Source organism: Wyeomyia smithii, chromosome 3 (assembly GCF_029784165.1).
Source record: "Wyeomyia smithii strain HCP4-BCI-WySm-NY-G18 chromosome 3, ASM2978416v1, whole genome shotgun sequence".
Taxonomy (NCBI): Eukaryota; Metazoa; Arthropoda; class Insecta; order Diptera; family Culicidae; genus Wyeomyia; species Wyeomyia smithii.
Window position 1 is genome coordinate 3,910,814 of NC_073696.1, and position 21,003 is coordinate 3,931,816.

Consider the following 21,003-nt stretch of genomic DNA (forward strand, 5'->3'; position numbering starts at 1 on the left):
ATAGAGAAGTATTTTTCTTTTAGTCATCTCGTGCTCAAATTACTGTCGATTCTCGATTCAAGTCGTCATTTGAAAATAACCTAGAATCATTCAAAATGTTTTAATGTTCCTACGCTTATTCAACATTATGAAACCTGGTTTAAAAACTTCAGCCGTCAGTTTTATTAAATTCCGATAGGGTGCTGTCGGTCCTTAGTCGAGTCAGCGTGAAATCCGTCTATACTAGGCTAGAAGTAATGCTCACAGCAACTGCAAGACTAGACAGAGATTGAGAAAGTGTCAAGCCAGTTGTAAGAAACCGGATTACTTTCTATTGTCACCACCAATGGTTGATGTCAATCGATCAACCCAATGAGGGGGGAAGTATTTCCGTATAAAAGGTATTTCTTTTGCTTGACTCGTCATTCATTATTAGAAAATATAGAACAAATCATGCGTTTATTTGTTGTACCCTGTCTGTTTCATCTGTCGGCAATGGCATTTGCTGGGCCAATTGTAACAAAAGCGGGTAAGTGCTGTTACTTTTTTATTTAACATTGCTGTATGTTCGAACAACTTTCATAATTTTAGAATACGAAGAGCTAGAGGTACCAAGTCCATCGGTTACCAGCTACCCACAAGTTCCCACAACACAGTACGAAGCTAGCACCCAAGTCAATAAACCAGCATACTTCAATTATTACAGTACGCCAAGTTACAGTAAATTGGATGTAAGCTCAACGACTTCCTATCCTACTACCAGCACCAGCACCACAGACAAGTACTGGAACAGCATGCTTGACGAGCACAACAAAAAGTATCATTACATAACGGAAACGCTTGGCAACTACAACGACAAAATGGCCGACCAGGTAAGGGGTGCATTTGCTGAAGTCCATCAGGCAATGTCATATCAGCCTAAAAAGTACGCGTATGACGATATTTACACCAGTAGCAGTAGTGGTGTGGCCGAATCACAGAAAAACAGTGCCCACCTGAAACTGGCTCTCGGTCAGCTGGAGGAGCAACTCGCGCAGATGAAGATGTGGCTAGCGATCAAGGAAGCCAGCCAGCAGGGCAAGTCCGAGACGGAGGAAACCGTACAGCGAAGACCTGGTGGGTACTGATGTGAGAAGTAATGACTATTATTTATTTATTTATATAAGTATAATAAACACCTTAAAAATAAGATATTTCGGCTGCTGACTTACACTGCCTGTGATCGCATAACTGTAACATTCGACATTTTATGGGTTTCAAGTTAGTATGTGTCCTCTTTTTAAATCTACAAAAATATGCTTATATTTGTTCGAAAAAAGTCGTAAATAATACAAAGTTGTTCTGTCACATGACGTAAACAATCGCATAATCGTCACGATACTTTACTTTTACAACTTTTTTTGTCAAAATCTGCCTTCCAATCCACATCACCATCCACGGGAGTTCGGAAGTTATTCTGGTCCGGTAACCAACTACCGGTGATCCGTTTCTGGTGTTCAGCTCATGCTCGTTGAATCCAAAAAAAAACTTTTTTTCCGCTGTGATATATGCCAACAGCAGCTTGTAAGTGACGGCATAAAAGTATCGGTTTTGAGGTCAGAAGTTGGAATAAATTGCAAAAATTAAAATTATAAGACGATAGGGTGTAAGATGATAAGGATATCAGCACATCTGTTCAACTGAAGAACCAAAAACGAGACAAAATCTCTTTATTTAAAGTATCGACATCTAGCGGTGGAGAGAATGCATTTTACACTCGAAATTTCATTACGCTTATATTCCATTCATTCAACAAAAGGACTCTATAAGCTCTCGCCGCTTTTTCATCGAGAGAATCCTTTGTTCTCCCCGGTACTGGTATAGCGAGAGTGCCTTTCCATGATAAACGTACAGTACCACCCGCATACGTGCAACGGTTTTTATGTAGATATATTTTTAATGAATTTCCTTGTTGCCCAAGTTGAAAACTGAATATCTTGACTAACGACAATAATTTTTTACATTGTACCTAATGTCGTAAGCAGTGCTGGTACAGCGCGTCTGATATGCATTTCTAGCAATGTTAGGTATATAAAATGTTTGAATGGTTGAAAGATTTTTAGTTTATTGACGTTGATTGTGAATTGTTTCTGAGTTTCCACTTTAAAGATTTCTTGAATGCGATCCTGTCTTAACTTGATTTTGATAGATTCAACTATTCAAGATCACCTTTTTGCCTGGTCATTAAAGCAAAAAAAATAGTTTTTCGGTGCATGTTCAAACTATTGGAGCGAACTGTTCGAACGATGCACTGTAAACTTAATGTAGGATGGAACAGCAAAAAATGAATGCGAAAACTTGAGCACCGATTTGCTGCAGAGTTTTGTTCGAAGTTGCATATCTGTTCTGTGATATCAGGCTGGGCACACCGATGTTAATATTAACCTAAGTGTCATTCTAAAAAGGTCTTTTAAGCCGAGTCCATAATAGTTTCCATAATAGTAGCCGCGCCTTTTCAATTCACTGCGCCAACACACACGTCTTCACATAATTCGGCCTTGAGGCTGCTGTGTATTAAAATACCTACCGGCGTATTACACCTGTTCACCCTAGTAGGTAATTTTACAACGAGCAATCGAAGTCTCCTAGAACGACTGTTACTGATAGCAACTGATAGTAACGTGAGATGGCAGAACGAAGCGGGAAGATGTAGCATTCTATTGTCACTCTCACTGAAGTGTCTTCAGATTGGAGAGGAGTCATCAAGTAAGAAAATTAAAAGCGTTCACCCGATTGAGTAAATTTATAAGACAGAACTTAGATCGTAGTTAATATTATTGTGGATTTCAGGATAATTACACGAATCACGATCAAACTAACTTGAACCCTTCGAACCCCGCGGCGACTGCGCCAGTATGGTATGAAGTAAATGAAGCAGTCCAAAAAGTATAATGAATCTGGCAACCATACTGTATATAAATATTAAGCGACAAATTTCGGCATCACAATACCGCTGCCAGCACTTTTTACGTAAAAATCATTGTTTGTTTCTGTTTGGTGTTGAACATTTGGAGCATGCACTTTATGTGAAAAATTGAAATCCTGGAACGCATCAATTTCGTACAATGGGGGATACAGAGGAAATCGATAAGAATGCTCACAACCTCGAGAATGAAATGATGGAGATTGGAGGACGAAACGAATATGAATATTCCGCAGAGCCGCTGAAGATTGACGACGATGTTTTGTACGATTCTGAATACCTGGAAGATTCGGAACAGCCGGCACACGATGTTTGCTCGGATTTTAGTATTGAGTCTGACCCATCGACTTCCAAGGGTCTACCAGCAAAAAAGGTAAGAGTTGGGTTTTTTTACATGCCACAATATGCATTGGTTATGAAATTCAATGATTTTAGGCAAAGATTAATCGGAGTTTCTGCGCCAACATGAAGAGTATAACGGCAGTATTGAGCGGAAAGAAGTTCAGATTCCAAGCCCCAGTTTACTTGAAGAAGTTCAAAAATCAAAAGTCATATGAAAACTGCGGGACGGTTAACGTTGATGGAGACACAACCGAAGAAGTTGTTCTAAAAATTTGGGAGTTCTGTTCCAAGTTTGTTTATCGCGCCGATTCTTTCTCGGAACCGTCCGATTCACGAGCTGACCCTAAGTGGGCTGAATTTTCGCCGAAATACGATGAACGTGATACATTTATTGTTTTTCAGGATAAATCTAGCAAGAAAAACATTGCTCCCTCTAAAGTAGATAGCAATACTTTGGTAAATTGGCTAGTAAAAGAAGTTTTCGTAATCGTATACAAGTACTCGGAATCAGTTACAAGTCTTGAGAAATGGCGTCTTGTTGAAAACCAGCTCCTTCGCCCATTAGAAACTGACCGTTCGTCATATGAAAACTGCGGGACGGTTAACGTTGATGGAGACACAACCGAAGAAGTTGTTCTAAAAATTTGGGAGTTCTGTTCCAAGTTTGTTTATCGCGCCGTTTCTTTCTCGGAACCGTCCGATTCACGAGCTGACCCTAAGTGGGCTGAATTTTCGCCGAAATACGATGAACGTGATACATTTATTGTTTTTCAGGATAAATCTAGCAAGAAAAACATTGCTCCCTCTAAAGTAGATAGCAATACTTTGGTAAATTGGCTAGTAAAAGAAGTTTTCGTAATCGTATACAAGTACTCGGAATCAGTTACAAGTCTTGAGAAATGGCGTCTTGTTGAAAACCAGCTCCTTCACCCATTAGAAACTGACCGTTCGGGTGCGGAATCTGTAACTTCCATAAACCGGCTGAAGGAGGAGCTCAAACGCATACACGGAAAGTACCTATCAGGTGACAACGTTAATTGGGGATGCTGGGCATGTTGGATATCGAGCAAGCCGTATGACCAACGAGAAGATTTGAAAAACCAGGCGCCTCCCGAACATCTTATTAACCTTTTTTGCAGTGTACCTGTCCATAGTGACACAATTTTGGTAAAAGCATGACTTGATCTACAGGTGGCCAGCACGGTTAACTCTGCATTCCGAAACATACTCGGCGAACTGAAAAATGATCACCAACAAGCGAGCAACATATTGAATATTATGGGAGAAAGGATTTCGATGATGGAGGCTAAGCAGAAAGAATACGACGACATGTTAGCAGCAATGAACACTTCAGTGAGTGTGAAGGAGGATAAATTTTGGGTTGAGCTTGCTCATAGTGTTACAAACTGCCTCGACGTAGATCATGATTTGATATAAGTTTGTTTATTTTTACCTGTGGCTGATTAAAAACAATTTCCGACTGAAACCGAACATCGTTTATTTTTCTATAAAATACATTGATGGAATAAAACAAGAAAATGTTTTATGTCAAGTTTCAAATCCGAACTTCTTAATATCTAGTCCCAAACCTCGACTGGGATCGAATTGCCCCCCAGAAAGATAACCACATTTTGCGAACACTCTTGTGAAATCGTAGTTTTTGAAGCGTCGGAAAGCCTCAGCGATGACAACTGTGAGATTTTTGGAACTATTTTCTACGTAGACCCGTTTCAAGTACTTTTTGAGATACCCAAAGAGAAATTCAATTGGGTTGAAAAATGGGGCATAAGCAGGAAGAAAAACTACTACAATACCCAATGATCGCAAGTATTCGATTATCGATTTATGACAATGGATTCTCGCTCCATCGAGAATCCTTACAGAGTATGCTCCAGGGTTTCGCTGTACTAGACGGGAAGTAGCGAAAGAACGAACGCAGTTGAAAAATTTTTCTCTGGTAAACGTGCCTTCGGTGGAATAGGTATCGAGTACTCCGTTGTACCCTATGAAACTGAGCAGGGAACAGCGAGGCCGACGTACAAATTCTCCTCTGTATATGATTTTTTGACCAACTGGAGCATACCCTTTATTTCTGAGCATGCTTCGGTTATCGCATGATGCTTCGTCGAGAAATACCAGTGAATGAATATCCCAGGTGACAAGAGACATATCCGAGGCAAACCTGTAGATGTCCAGCATTCGTATTTGAATTGCCCGGCGTTCTAATACTTTCCAGGAGAGTCCTTCTTCATGAAGGATTCGGCATATAGAAGCTGTGCTTATTGTTTTGTGAAATCTTCGCTCAAATTGTGACTTGGTCTCGTCAAGGTAAAGAATGGGACAGTCCTTGTAAAGATCGACTAGCCACCTTCTCTGGTCGGAGTTGAACTTGAGATATACCTGTTCCCTATCTTTGCGCTTGAAAATTTTGTTCTCTTCGTAAATTTTTATCCAGTTTGAGACGGTTGTTCGATGTTTCGCATATATTTTCGCAAGTGTATTTTTACTAAATCCAAGAAAGTAATATCCATACAGACAGTGATACACTGTATTAGATGAAGCATGCTGATGCAAAACTTGCTTCTGGATGTCTACCATGATTACTTGCTTGGATTAGGCTTTCCAATCTGAAGATCTCCGGCTAGTCTTTTACTGCAAATAAATAACATATGAACATAAGTGCAACTACAGATTCATTTAATCAATATAAATACCTACTGACGAGTATACTGAACAGATTTGGAAAATCTGTATATTCACTTTTGAATATTCTCCCTTTTATCAGCAATCGACGACACAAAGCAGTAATCAAAACAAAAACACGCTGCTTGTCATTTCGCAGTCTTTCGTCAATCTGAGTAGCGCGTTACCACCGCCGCGCGATGAGATTTTATTTTAAGCGCGACAATAGGTATTTATTAAATATTAAGTTTATACTGATTTGTTGATTGTTACACGTGCGGAAAACATTGATAAAAAGGAATTAAATATCATTTACCGCGCATAGGTCGGAGATCAGCATTATCGATTGTGATCGAACACCAAGATCTTGTCTTTTTCAAGATGGGTAAGGATGGAATCTTCGATCAAAATTGCCGTTCGTGTGACCGACCGGACACGGCAGATGCCATGGTGACCTGTGATGCGTGCAACTGCTGGTATCATTTCGGGTGCGTAGGCGTAGATTCGAGTGTGGAAAACCGCCACTGGATTTGTCACCGATTTGTCGGTGCTGTCCGTGGTAACAATAAAAACACCCAATAAGGTAACAACCAGCAGATCATCGTTCATAAAAATGGAAAAGACTGGCGGAAAACCCCTTTAGTCGCAACATGGAAGTGTTGCCAAACATGGAAGTGTTGCCAAAAAAGGCAGCGGCAGATTAACGAACGTCGACGACGGCAGGAAGAGGAGGCAAAGCTAAGAGAAGAGCAGTTGGCTAAACAAAAGGCGTTGCGAGAAGAGAGGTTAAGTTAAAAAAGGAGTCGACGGATAAACGCCAAGAGCTTATTAGGCAGCAGGCCCAGATGAGCGATGGAGGCTCAACGATCTCAGCCTCGGGAATTTCCCAAATTTTCAACGGGAGCAGGTGTAACATCTTACCTAATAGGTTCATTTGTGACGCGTCAATTAAAACACTTACTCCACGTTGAACCAGAATATTTATTGTAAAGACAACTCAACTGCTCAGTCGTAGTGCTTACAAGGCGTCGTACACAAATTACGTAACGCTAAAAATCTAGATTTCAGACCCCCCCCCCTATGTAACGAAAGATAACGTTCGACATGACTCCCCCCCCCTAAAATTATGTAACGCAGATCAGCCTGACCCCCCTACGGAATTTTCAATTTCGAGCAAACATCACAGTTACGTAACTGTCTCTACTACCGCTACGCTACTACGCTGACTCAACCCCCCTCCCCCCCTTCATGCGTTACGTAATTTGTGTACGACGCCCAATCTACTGGCCTTGTCACTACTAAACCCTCTCTCGTCTTGATCATATCCTCTCTCTCTTTCTAAGGTCTCTGCCATCGTATAACAGCAAAGCTCAACTCTACAGCAGGGTGCAAAAATGGTTGAAGGAAATTGAAAATTCCACGGATGTTGGTATAAAGGACCCCTCGGGAAAAAGGACAAAAAATTCGTCACAACAACCATCTTCATCATCAGCTTCCTTAGTCAGCGAGAATTTACTGCAAGGACATTCACTGTCTGTAACACTAGTTCCAGAAGATCCACTCACTGAACTCGCCCAACGAATCCGAGAAATTTCTTTAGAACAAGGAAATTTCCGATCGCAACCTAACCACCCATCAGTGAACCCTGCATATATGCAAATTGCAACCCGCCAGGTTACGGGCAAGGATCTTCCAGTTTTCAGCGGAAACCCGGAAGACTGGCCGATGTTTATTCGGATCTTTGAAGAGACTATAAATGCGTGTGGATTATCCAATGTGGAAAATCAAGTACGGCTTCAGAAATGCCTACGGGGTGATGCTTTAGAGACCGTTCGTAGCCGGCTCCTGATGCCGGAAGGCGTGCTACATGTGATTAGGACACTGGAAATGCGTTTTGGTCGTCCAGAATTGATCATTCGTTCGATGCTAAAACGTATTCATCTTTACCCTCCCCTAAGCCAGATAGGTTGGTGACACTTAGTCGTTCATTTACAGGCGGCCAAACAGGAGAGTCACCTTAACAATCCAACTTGGCTGAGGAGCTCGTGGCAAAGCTGCCAGTGCAATTAAAGCATGATTGGGCTAAATATAAATTACTAAACTCGACACTCACGCTTGCTGCTTTCGGATGTTTCATGGAGCAATTGATCCAAGCGGCTAGCAAAGTCTGCTTCGATGTTCCGCTCAACCAAAACGCTAAGTTTGAAAGACCGAGAAACTATGAAAAAAATGTGGCTCATACATACTCGCACGAAAACAAAATTGACCGACATTCCCTTTCACACTCGAAACGCAACGAGTTGACAAAGGAACACGTTAAACTTTGTCAATTTTGTTAAGAATCGGGACATCGCGTTTCAGGTTACTTCTTCGAGGATCGTTTAAATTTCGTGCGGCAGAATAATCTTTCTAGAACTTGTTTGAATTTTCACCAGAAATGGCCCTGTAAGGCTTGGCAAGGTTGTAATGTGGAAGGATGTCGGGGAAAGCATCACTATCTCTTGCATCCACCGATTTATAGCGGTCCAGTACATCTATTGAGCAGCCATTCGTCTGTCAACCTCGACCGGCAAAATATGTTACCATATTTTCATATACTCCCAGTAGTTCTGCATAAAAACGGGAAAAGGCAGCCGATATTTGCGTTTATTGACGAAGGATCTTTATCGACACTGTTAGACCGCTCTGTAGCAGATTTACGAAGGTCCAGTTGAGCCGCTGACACTGCAATGGACTGGTAACGTCACACGGAATGAAAATACATCGCGGCGGGTGCATGTCTCTGTCTCTGGGAAGGGTAAATCGCAGAAGCACCAAATCACTAACGCACGCACGGTCGATCATCTTATGCTGCCAAAAATGTCGCTATCGTATCGAGTGCTAAGTGAAAAATATTCACATCTCAGAGGGTTACCCATAGACAACTATCAGATGGTGGAACCGAAACTACTCATCGGGTTGGACAACCTGAGGCTTGGGATACCGCTGAAAATTAGAGATGGAGGATTAAACGAACCTATAGCAGCAAAATGCAGGCTAGGGTGGACTATTTATGGCAGTGGGGTGGGACTTACACCAACAGTTTCGATAAACTTGCATGTCCCGGCATGTACGGATTCCGATCGAGAGTTGAATCAACAACTGAGCGACTACTTTACGCTGGAACAAGCCGGAGCGAAATTTCCATTCCACATTCCTGAATCAAAAATGGACCAAAAAGCGCGCCAATTGCTGGATGAAACGACTCGCCGAGTTGGTAACCGATTTGAAGCAGGATTGCTATGGAAGTCGGACAACGTTGAATTTCCGGATAATTTCTCCATGGCTGTTCGGAGGCTTGAAACGTTGGAGCGAAAACTTATAAAGGATCCCGTTCTAAAACTGCGAGTACACGAGCAACTAGATGAATATGTGAAAGAAGGTTACTGTAACCGCGGAAAGTCGGACGAGTTAGCAACTGCCGATAACAAGCGCGTCTGGTACCTACCTCTCGGAACTGTCGTCAACCCAAGGAAACCAAATAAGGTGAGGTTACTGTGGGACGCTGCAGCCCAAGTAAATGGCGAGTCATTTTCTCGAACATAAAATCGCGATCACCGGAGATATAAAAGAAATGCTGATTGCACCGACGAAACTACTCATGCATCATCAATCATAGTAACCCATGAGTTAACAAAAAAAAAATTGACAGCTCTATCAGTCAAACTCTAACTGCGATGGCGAAAAAAGTTAAGCTACTCCGTACCCCGCCGCGTCAAAAATGGTGCGGCTCCAGCTGACAATCAGCGAGAAGGGGATGTCAAAGCCGCTCTTCTTACGCTCCGGACTCAAATTCATGTTTCATCTGACACCAAAAATCTTCCAGGGATTTTTTAAATTCGAATTTCTCCTTCATGCTCGTATCTTATGTCAAATCAACCTGGCGTTCGTATTCGTCTGACGTCAATGATTCTGGCTTCGTTTCGCCATTTCTTCGATTTTCTGTGGAACTCATCGGGAACGAATTATTCATAACTCCCCAACAAATCCAAGCATTTCGAAAATATTCAGCTAGAAGGGTTTTATTTGCTATAATCCCTACTTGCAAATGCTCGTTCATTTAGTGGAAATTTTTGGATGATTTCTTTAATGTAATTTCTGCTTGAGTGTTTGGAAAGTTGTCCAGATTTCGTTTTTTTAACAATTCTCCATGAATTTTAACTTTTCCCTTGAAGGACGAAATTTTGCTGTTTGTACTAAAAATTTTTATTATCTCGCCATTTATTGAAATGCTTTGATCATTCATTTTATGGTCTTTCCACTAGGCAACCACCATACTCCAGTATGGAGCAGTAACGAATAATGCTGACTTACCATTTCTTAACACAACGCTTCAATAATCGAGAATTTTTAGGTCGAAAATGATAACAGTTTCTTCAGAGCTAGTGCATGACGATGAATGCATTGGCTGGTATCACATTATTTGCCTTTCTTCTGAGTTCTTGCAACGACTCCTGAAATAATTTTTACCATAGCTTCCACACCGTCCGTACACTCATCAAAAAAAATTTTTCCATGGAATATTGTTTTCCGTTATACCAAATACCATCACAAATGCTAATCCTACCACATCTGTGGCTTCATCAATCTACATTGCAAATTTTAAAATTTCCAGTCGAGAAATAAAAGTGCTTTCGACATCATTAGCCATGTCAAAAATACGCCGAGAGATCGTGTTGTTCGACATGGGATTCGAATCTAACAATTCTACTGCCTTATCATCAATTATGACATGAACACCTCTTTGAAGGCAAGGTTTAATTAAATTTTCAGCAATAATATGTTCGGCGAAGGTTTTACTTTTTTGACCAAGTAAAAAATGCACAGGTTCACGAAATTGTCGAGATCGATTTGTTCATGCCAAATGTCTTAATAATGCATAAAAAATCGAGGTCTGGTGTTATCTAACAAACATGTTTTTTGAACATTCGACCTTCTATAATTTTTGAGCTGACACTGAGATTTTGAAAAAGAAAAAAATTGAATAACACCAGATTTCAATGTGTCATGCATTTTCAACAAAATTTTTGTGGATTTTTTCTACTGTTACGACACTATTTAATACATTAGTAAACAAGCGCATTTGAACTCTTTTTTCTCTTTTTTAAATGAAATGTATGAAAACTAGCCCCCCCTAGAAATTTTCCTTAGTTGCGCCAATGAGTTTGTAGCAAGTAAGTGTTGTTTCTTAAATTTAAATCGAGATGTGTAATTCAATGTTATTTTAGAATCCGCTGAGGATGACCGATAAAATTATAACAAAGTAGTCCAAAACGTTCGGAAGTATTTGTTTTAGACTTAAAAGACTTTAGACTTTTCACCGAAAACTGTCGATTATCTATCACATATGATAACAAATCGAGCTCTTCTTGCGTCTCGATGAAAATGTTTGAAATATCCGCGCATGCAACAACTTCCAAGAATTGGCCATATACAAGGACACCACAGCTACTGCTACTAATAGATCTTTTTACCGGTTCCACTTATAGTGCAAACAAAAGCATGCTTAGTACTTAGTGGGCATCCCTTTCTCACTGATGAACCGATAGCAAATTCCTACGTCAGAGATCTGTTGAAAAGAACTCTTGATGTAGTTTTAGCATATAAATTATGTATGCACTTGATTATTTCTGGCGGAAACTGGAACGACACTCAACAGGAATCCTGTGAACTTTTAAGATTCCTTCGCTTTTGTCCCAGACCTATCATTTTTGTCGATTTTTTTGCTATTCTGTTTGCTAGAATTCTAAGTGGTATTTAGCAAACTGATTAGACGTTGATTTTCAAGTGGAAATGAGTGTCCTTTTTTGGAATTAGAGTATTAATACTTCCATTAAAATCTTTTGGTGATATCATCACACCACTAAGGTAACCGTTGAATACCGTACGCATATGCATATGCGTTATCAAAATGTCAAAATGTTCTAGATAAAACTCGTACGTGAGTCCGTCCGCCCAGATTTTTTTCTGGTGTCTTTAAACTTCATCAACGCCCGTTGAATCGATGATTTCGTAAGCATTCATCAATGCCTAATCACTAAGCAAACAGCTCAACGCAATGTCACATTCATTCGGGTTCATAATTTTGAATTGCAGGCGACTCTTTTCCAAACAATCTTGCAATTCTAGGTACTTATCACGGGAGTCACTTCACGGTGAAATATATTTCACTCTCACGCTCACTTCACTTTTTTAGACCTATTCCCGATTCCACCTCAAGTGAGGTGACAAAAATCACCTCCGTGTAGTGAGATTGACAGTGAAGTGAAATTGAGAATAGGACAAGTGAAATGAGATTGTTTCCCAGCTCAAAAATGTCTAAGTCCCAGAAAGTCGTTTTTTTCCCGTTTTTTTAGATAACACCAGATCTTGACGTGTTCTGCAGTTCTAAGACATTCGGCATCAAAAAAATGTTTTTTGAAGTAGAATACTTCTCTTAAGAAGTTCAGCTACATAGGGATGTGAAATGAAAATCTAAAACCGAAAAAAGTGAAAAATATGTCCAATTTCAAATGCTAATAAATCGGTTAGTATTCGATGGATTTCCTTCGTTCGTGCAGCAATAGATTGGAAAATCTTCTAAGATTCTTCCCAAAAGAAGATAATTGTAATTTTATTATTCACACTATTGTACTATTGAAAATAGTCAAGCCTTGTCAAAACGAAAAATTCGACCTCTGATTGGTCGTTATATGCTTGCTTCCCAAGCACGGTCGACAGGATCATATACCTTGCAATTGAAAACATGCTATTTGGCCTATATAAGAGCCTGTTTCAGCCGGAGCCGCTCATAATAGTTCTAGACAGCTACAACAGCAGTCGTCCTTCCTTAGCAGCAGCACAAGCCCTGTGGTTGGTCACCACGTCTCAGGAGCAGCGCGGTTTTTCTCAGCGTGTGTCGCCAGACAGCCTTTATTCCCCCTGTGTTGGGGCAGCATGAAGATTGCCATCAGGAAATCCAATTTCGGAAATCAAAATGCCTTTTTAAGGCAAATAAACAAGTCATTGAAAGATAATAATTTTTGTCAACGCAAGCAAGTATTCTGTGTTGCATCCTAGCAATTTAAATTTGTCGCACCCGTCTAATTTACTGAATGTGAAATAGCTTCCACAGTGCATGTTGTCCGTGTATCTTAATTCCCCCAATGTTGGGGCAGCTCAAAGGTTGTAATTAGCAACCGATTTTGAACAGCAAAATGCTTTTTTGAAGGCAAATAAAAAAATAATTGAAGGTTAATAATTTTCTGGCATCAACACAAGCAGACATTCTGTGCGGGATGCAATCAAATTCTGTTGTAGTTGTCTAATTTTTACTTTATTTAGTAAACTCCCCACTTTAGGGGCAGCGCAAACGCTGCGATCAGCATAACCGACATTGAATAATAAACTGCCCTGTTAGTACGCATTCACAAAAGCAGTTAGTTCGACTATGCAGAGCTAATATGAAGTCGATTCAATCAATCAGCGTAAACAGAATTTCGTCGTCTCCAAGCTGCCAAGTTGTCACATGATGCAACACGCAACAGCGAGCAAACGAAATCGCTTGATGTTACAAACCGCAATAAAATACGGGTTAAAACCGTTGCGTGTGTGAGAGCACCATCGGTGTTTATTCGCTGGATATACTATCTACTGTCTACTGAACGCAATAATCTGCTTACATGCGACATGGGGACGATAACATTTTCTTCAACCAAGCTGCACAACACGACACAAAACATGTTATTTTGTTGCTTCAATGAGAGTGCTATCGGTCCGGCTCGACAGAATGTTCACAAGAAATCATTTTTGTGCATCCGTGCTACGAAACTGAGGAAAAACTTTAGAAACTGAAAAAAGAGGTGGAGCTTATCAAATGATCGCTCTGAGCCAGAATGAAGTCACACATATTTTTCAAGTTATATCATTCCACCACGTACGTAAAATAATTCATTCCTATTTTCATCCCTATATAAGAGCCTGTTTTACTCGAAGCCGCTCATAGTAGTTCTGAACAGCGACGACAGCAGTCCTCCCTTAGTAGCAGCGGGAGCGAGCAGTGGGTACCATCGATAGCGGATAGCGGTCACAAAGCGGATCTCACCATCGATAGCAGCAGGGCCAGCAGATGCAAGTACAGCGGATACCAATGGCGGCCACAACTGTGGCATGGCTACGGATAGCGTTGCAGGTGCTTAGCAGTTGGGCCAGCGTATAGCGGCCACAACTGTGGCATGGCTATGCATAGCGTAGCTGTTGCAGCGGGTATATCAGCATCGATAGTAGAAGGGTCAGCTGATGCAACGACACTCCCTTCACTAAAATGCTGTTTCAGTGTGGTAGCTGGAAGCATCAGCAGCAGGCTTGCATGAAGTGAATACATCAGCCAGCAACTTCCTCTAAGGCCTCTGCCATAGTAGACGCGAAAAGCGGCGCGAACCGATTCGCTCGGCCGTAGGTTGATGTACAGCTCTACTGATGGCTGTACATTAACCTACAGCTGAGCGAATCGGTTCGCGTCGCTTTTCGCGTCTATTATGGCAGAGGCCTAATGGGAAAGTTGTATCAGTTTGTTCAGAAGAATATTATTGTCGGTAATATTACAGAGATGCGATTGCGTAAATCCGATTTTGAATTGAACAATTGTTCTTTTGAAAACAAATAACACACTTAATTGAAGAGTTAATAGCTTTGGTACCAATAGCAGTATAGTGACAGCCTCAGCGGTAGATGCAGATGCAGCCGGTACTTCCCTGAGGCCGATGTAAAGGTAAAATTTGGTAACCCAGAGATGTAAGATAAACACTACATCCTATGATAAATTGAACATTTGTCCTTATAAGGACAACAAATGAATTAATGAAGATTTATTTTTGAATTAGAATACTTCTCTCAGGAAATTCGGCTCCATAGGGATGTCAAATGAAAATCTAAAACTGAAAAAAGTGAGAAAAATTTCAAATGCTAATCAATCGGTTAGTTTTCGATGGATTTCCTTCGTTTTTGCAGCAATCGATTAGAAAATCTTCTAAGATTCCTACCAAATGCATGAAATTGCAATTTCATCATTCGAACTATTGTACTATTGAAAACTCTTAAGCCTTGTCAAAACACAAAATTCGACCTCTGATTGGTCGTTATACCGCGCTTTCCCAAGCACGGTCGGCAGAGTTATGGACCTAGTAAATTGGGAATGCATCATTTGGCCAATATAAGAGCTTCATCAGATAATAAACAAACATTTCATCGGATATTAAATTGAACAACTGAAATTTGAAGAACACAAATGATTATTTGAAGAGTTAATATTTTCTCGTTTTGCGCTATAATCCAAAGGTAATTATCTTCATCTACATGAATACTCTGACTATTATTACGTGTTTGCGTCGCTTAGTGTTTGGCTACGGTCATGCAGAACGCAAATAACGGCGCGATGCGATTCGTCAAGACGAAATCTGTTGAAATGTATAGCTCTACTTCGCCTTAAGAAGAGCTGTACATTTCACCACGGTAAGGCGAATCGCATCGTGCCAGCATTCGCGTTCTGCATAACCGTAGCCTTTGTTCCGTTCCCGTTTAATGATGTCGTATTAAACGTGCATATTACAATTCGGCAGCACTTCAACTTCTCATTTGCACAAAATTTAAAAATATCCAATGAACTTCATTCAAAACATCAGACAAAAAGAAATTACAATACTGCCAATGAGCGGTCAACGTTTATTTACTAGAAAAAATGACTGACACGCAAGCAGCCAGGTTATCTTTCTTGTAAAAGTATTCTACTTCAACCTTGCGGTCGTGGCTTTGCATACAACCTTCTTGTGATTTTTTCGGTATCGAAAATTTCCTGAACTAGTTTGCATTTTTTTCATCGGGCAAAAAAATGAAAAATTGACCGCGGTGCTTATTACGGGAGTCACTTCACGATGAAATCAGATGTCACTCCGCGACGTTTTTCTCACTTACGTGAGTCCCGTAATAGGATTTTGTTCACTTCACTCTAATTTCACCGTGAAGTGACTCCCGTAATAAGCACCTATGAGTGTCATATCAGTGAAGTGAGAACGGAAAAGGCGACGTTTCGCGTGGAATTATTTCACGACCATTTTAAACGGTGAAATGATTCCACGAAGCTGCCATAAGTCTTAAAGTTGATTGATTTGTGATCTAATGGTAAATATTGGATTTATTCTTTAGTAACGAAACGAATGAGAATTTGACCCGTGCCTTAAAGCGGCCAAATTTTCATATTATTGCCCAATGAAAAAAATGCAAACTAGTTCAGGAAATTTTCGATACCGGAAAAAACATTTTTTTTTTGATGCCGAATGTCATAGAAATGCAGAACACGTCAAGATCGGGTGTTGTCTAAAAAAACGGAAAAAACGACATTCTGAGACTTAGAGATTTTTGAGCTGGGAAACAATCTCATTTCACTTGTCCTATTTTCAATTTCACTTCACTGTCAATCTCACTCCACGGAGGTGATTTTTGTCACCTCACTTGAGGTGGAATCGGGAATAGGTTTAAAAAAGTGAAGTGAGCGTGAGAGTGAAATATATTTCACCGTGAAGTGACTCCCGTAATAAGCACCGTTATCTTAACTATTATTACATATTTTAAAAGAATACTCACAGGTCTAATAATTCATACAAGCCTTGTTAAGTTGAAAGGGAAAAAATCTTGTGTTCTATAGTTATTGCCAAGGATGGAAAAACTCGTATCGCATAACAATCATTCGGGTATCATTTCTGAACGAGCTATTTATAAGCTTTCAATCGTAGCAAACCATCGCTATTAAAAGTTACACATTCTCAAGCTTGCAAGAGACAACTTATAACAAAGAAATATATGGTAGCTTTCTTTGATGATTTTGTTTCAGTATTGCCTGCTTTAGGCGGAGCAAGCAACATATAGTGAGTGTTTCACGAAAGAATCGTAAACGATTGCACTCAAGCGATCGCAATGATTCTTCCAAATGTTGGTTGCTTGTAGGCGTAGTTCGGCTACTCCACGTCGTGCTTTCACCGTGATATACCACGATGATTCTTGGTGATTTCAAGTATCAGATGCTAATGCACCATGCTACAATTTCCGTAAGCATTGATGATACCTATTTGCTCCGGCAAGCAAATAATTGAACGCAATCTAACGTTCATTTGGATTAATAATTTTGTATCACTGGCGATAATATCTCAAAGCTTCTTGCGATAATGTTGAATGCAAGTGAACTTGGATACAATAAATACTATCGTGTTTGAATCATTCAGTCTCCTTCTATGGTATTCGGAACTGTTAGAAGCGAAAAACAATCAGCAGCGTTTCTATGGAAAACTTGTACGCGAGTGGAAATAGTTTTTTTTTATTTTCCTCATCTATAGTTTATTTGACACGGCGAAAATACAATTCAATGTTTAACGGCGCCAATTATATCTGGTAGCTTACTTTCTAAAGTATCTTAATAACTAAAAGCAAATTTTTTATCCTCGCTGCCGACTACGAGCTGAAACTAAATCTAACTTAAAGCTAGAATATTTTGCATTAAAAGCACAGGTTTGCTGTTTGATGATTTTCATTGCCATAGGTAAGCAGCATATTAAATTTGTGCCGCTGCTGGGCCAAGATATTACGGACTGGCATATTGGGTTGTTTCCATCGGGCCTTGAGAGTATCGTGCGGGTCTAATTGCTGTTTCCGGATCCGGGGTCTTAACGTGTTCTTGTCGTTTGGTTGGATGTAGGCGGAAGGGGATAGGACTAAACTGGGGCGTGGATGGATTTCAGGAAAACGTATATAAGGGACATGTAGGATAGGTCACGGCTCGCCAAGACATCACGAACAGGAACAGCCGGCTGCCTACCTTCGGCCTGCAGGGAAGCTATTAATCTAGACCTGGCGTCACGGTGTACAGGGCATGACCAAACAACGTGCTCTATGTCGTGATAACCTTCACCACAGGCACAGATACCACTCTCCCCGAGCCCAACACGACGGAGATGCGCGTCAAATCTATAGTGATTGGACATAAGCCGGGACATCACGCAAATGAAATCCCGACCTACATCCAACCCCTTGAACCACGGGTTCGTCGATACCTTGGGGATTATGGAATGTAACCACCTTCCCAGTTCCCCCTTGGTCCAAGAATTTTGCCAACTGATGATCGTATTCTGACGTACAAATGCGAAAAATTCATTAAAGGCAATTGGTCTTTCATAAATATCACCGTTTGTTGCGCCCACCTTAGCCAAAAAGTCCGCTTTCACATTACTCGGTATCGAACAGTGAGAAGGGACCCACGCTAAGGTAATCTGAGTAGATTTTTCGGATAAAGCACTCAGATGTTCCCGTATTTTCCCCAGGAAATACGGAGAGTGCTTAACATCTTTCATCGATCGGAGAGCCTCAATGGAACTGAGACTGTCCGTAAAGATGAAATAATGGTCCGTGGGCATTTTTTCGATCATGGATGTATCGAAAAACACAGTAGAATCAGAAGTATTTGATAAGTCGACACGATTTGGAATATTCGAAGAAGGGTTAATATTTTGGGACATGTGATTGAAATACAATGTCATAAAACGGGTTTGAGAATAAAGTTCGATTAACCTTTCAAAATTTTCAATCACGGGACGGTTCAAGACCTCACATTTGATTAGAATACGAGAAGACAGGCTCCAGAAGCGGTTTTTCAATGGTAGTACTCCAGCTAAAACCTCCAAACTCATCGTATGGGTCGACTGCATGCAACCTAAGGCGATACGCAAACAACGATATTGTATTCGCTCCAGTTTGATCAAATGTGTGTTTGCTGCGGAGCGGAAGCAGAAACACCCGTACTCAATAACAGACAGTATCGTTGTTTGGTAAAGCCTTATAAGGTCTCCTGGGTGGGCTTCCCACCATTGTCCGGTTATTGTACGAAGAAAATTCACTCTTTGTTGACATTTTTTCATCAGATACCTCACGTGACAACCCCAGGTGCCTTTAGAGTCGAACCAGATACCAAGATATTTGTGTACCAAAACCTGAGAAATCGTTTTACCCATTAATTGTGTTTGAAGCTGAGCAGGTTCATGCTTCCTAGAAAAAACTACTATCTCAGTCTTCTTCGGAGAGAATCCGATACCTAGCTGTAGAGCCCAAGCAGACAAATTGTCCAAGGTACCTTGCAATGGTCCTTGCGTCCAGCTTTGGCTCCTGTAACAGAGATTACACTGTCGTCTGCAAGTTGTCTTATCGTGCATGAATTTGCCAGACATTCGTCGATGTCATTTACATAAAAGTTGTAAAGAAGGGGGCTTAAACATGAGCCCTGGGGAAGACCCATGTAGCTAATGCGAAAAGTTGCCAAATCGCCGTGCGTAAAATGCATGTGCTTTTCGGACAACAAATTGTGCAAAAAATTGTTCAAAATTGGAGAAAATCCTTGTCGCTGAAGTTCACCCGAAAGAATGTCAATAGAAACGGAATCAAAAGCCCCCTTAATGTCCAAGAACGCAGACGCCATTTGTTCTTTGCGAGCATACGCCAGCTGAATATCTGTTGAAAGCAACGCAAGACAATCATTCGTCCCTTTGGCGCGGCGGAAGCCAAATTGAGTATCTGATAGTAGACCATTTGATTCGACCCAATGGTCTAAACGACGGAGTATCATTTTTTCCATCAATTTCCGGATACAGGATAGCATTGCAATCGGCCTATAAGAGTTGTGATCAGAAGCTGGTTTCCCTGGTTTTTGGATGGCGATCACCTTCACTTGCCTCCAATCCTGCGGTACAATGTTTTGCTCCAGGAACTTATTGAACAAGTTCAACAAGCGCCTCTTGGCATTGCCGGGTAGATTCTTCAACAAGTTGAGTTTGATTCTATCTAACCCAGGCGCGTTATTGTTACAGGACAGGAGGGCAACTGAAAATTCTGCCATCGTAAAAGGTGATTCTATCGCGTCGTGACCCGGAGACGTATCGCGAACAAAGTTTTGCGCAGGAACAGAGTCCGGACATACTTTCCTGGCAAAATCAAATATCCACCGACTTGAAGACTCCTCGCTTTCGTTGACCGTTATGCGATTCCGCATTCTTCGGGCTGTGTTCCAAAGAGTGCTCATCGATGTCTCCCTCGACGTCTCGTTCACGAACCGACGCCAATATCCGCGTTTCTTTGCTTTAGCCAGGCTTTTAAGCTTGGTATTAAGCTCCGAATACCGTATATAGTCGTCGGGTATACCTCCCTTCTGGAAGGCCAAAAACGCGTCGGATCTTTGCGTGTAGACAGCGGAGCACTCTTGGTCCCACCACGGAGTGGGAGGCCGTTCTTTGATCGTTACGCCGGGATATTTCTTCGTTTGGGCTTGCAACGCGGCGTCGAGAATCAAGCCCGCGAGGAGATTGTATTCTTCAAGTGGTGGATGATGTTGAATCGACTCGACCGCTTTTGAAATCATTTCCTCGTATAACTTCCAATCGACATTCCGTGTGAGGTCATACGGAATGTCAATTGGTCGCATGCGAGTTGACCCGTTTGTAATTAAAATAAGAATAGGCAGATGGTCGCTACCGTGAGGATCGAGGATTACCTTCCATGTGCAATCCAACCGTAGCGATGTCGAACATAAGGATAGATCCAAAGCGCTTGGGCGCGCTGGAGGTTTCGGGATACGTGTCATTTCACCGTTGTTTAAAATAGTCATGTCGAAGTCATCGCAAAGGTTATAGATTAAAGAGAAGCGGTTATCATTGTAAGCGGAACCCCAAGCCACACCATGTGAGTTGAAGTCTCCCAAAATCAAACGTGGCGAGGGAAGAAGTTCTATTAAATCAAAGAGCAGCCGTTGCCCAACCTGTGCTCTGGGAGGAATATATATTGAGGCAATACAAAGCTCTTTACCTTGTATTGTCATTTGACATGCGACAACTTGGATGCCTGGATTCGAGGGGAGGTTAATACGATAGAAACAATAGCACTTTTTAATCCCTAAACGTACTCCTCCATACGGGGTGTCTCGATCAAGGCGA

General features: G+C 41.1%; 2 protein-coding genes and 1 pseudogene across 2 annotated transcripts; 2 read left to right on the plus strand and 1 right to left on the minus strand.

Annotated features, from left to right (window-relative positions):
- The first annotated feature begins 392 nt into the window (after positions 1–392).
- Positions 393–1,106, plus strand: LOC129733300 (uncharacterized). The gene is made up of 2 exons (XM_055695070.1): positions 393–508; positions 571–1,106. Exons 1-2 carry the CDS (start codon positions 433–435, stop codon positions 1,104–1,106), a joined length of 612 nt encoding a protein of 203 aa, XP_055551045.1. The 5' UTR covers positions 393–432.
- Positions 1,107–2,887: 1,781 nt separating this feature from the next.
- On the plus strand, positions 2,888–4,770 carry LOC129733303 (uncharacterized; annotated as a pseudogene).
- Positions 4,771–4,831: 61 nt separating this feature from the next.
- LOC129732035 (uncharacterized) lies at positions 4,832–6,077 on the minus strand. The gene is made up of 2 exons (XM_055692493.1): positions 6,002–6,077; positions 4,832–5,935 (listed from the first exon to the last, which is right to left on the minus strand). The coding sequence occupies exon 2, from the start codon at positions 5,879–5,881 to the stop codon at positions 4,832–4,834; it is 1,050 nt and encodes a 349-aa protein (XP_055548468.1). The 5' UTR covers positions 5,882–5,935; positions 6,002–6,077.
- Between the last annotated feature and the right edge of the window lie 14,926 nt (positions 6,078–21,003).

Excerpts from the sequence above, each read along its gene's own strand:
- LOC129732035 (XM_055692493.1), bottom strand. The coding sequence starts at position 5,881 with ATGGTAGACATCCAGAAGCAAGTTTTGCATCAGCATGCTTCATCTAAT.
- LOC129733300 (XM_055695070.1), top strand. The coding sequence starts at position 433 with ATGCGTTTATTTGTTGTACCCTGTCTGTTTCATCTGTCGGCAATGGCA. Across the intron at positions 509-570 it reads GCCAATTGTAACAAAAGCGG|AATACGAAGAGCTAGAGGTA; the intron begins GTAAGTGCTGTT and ends TCATAATTTTAG.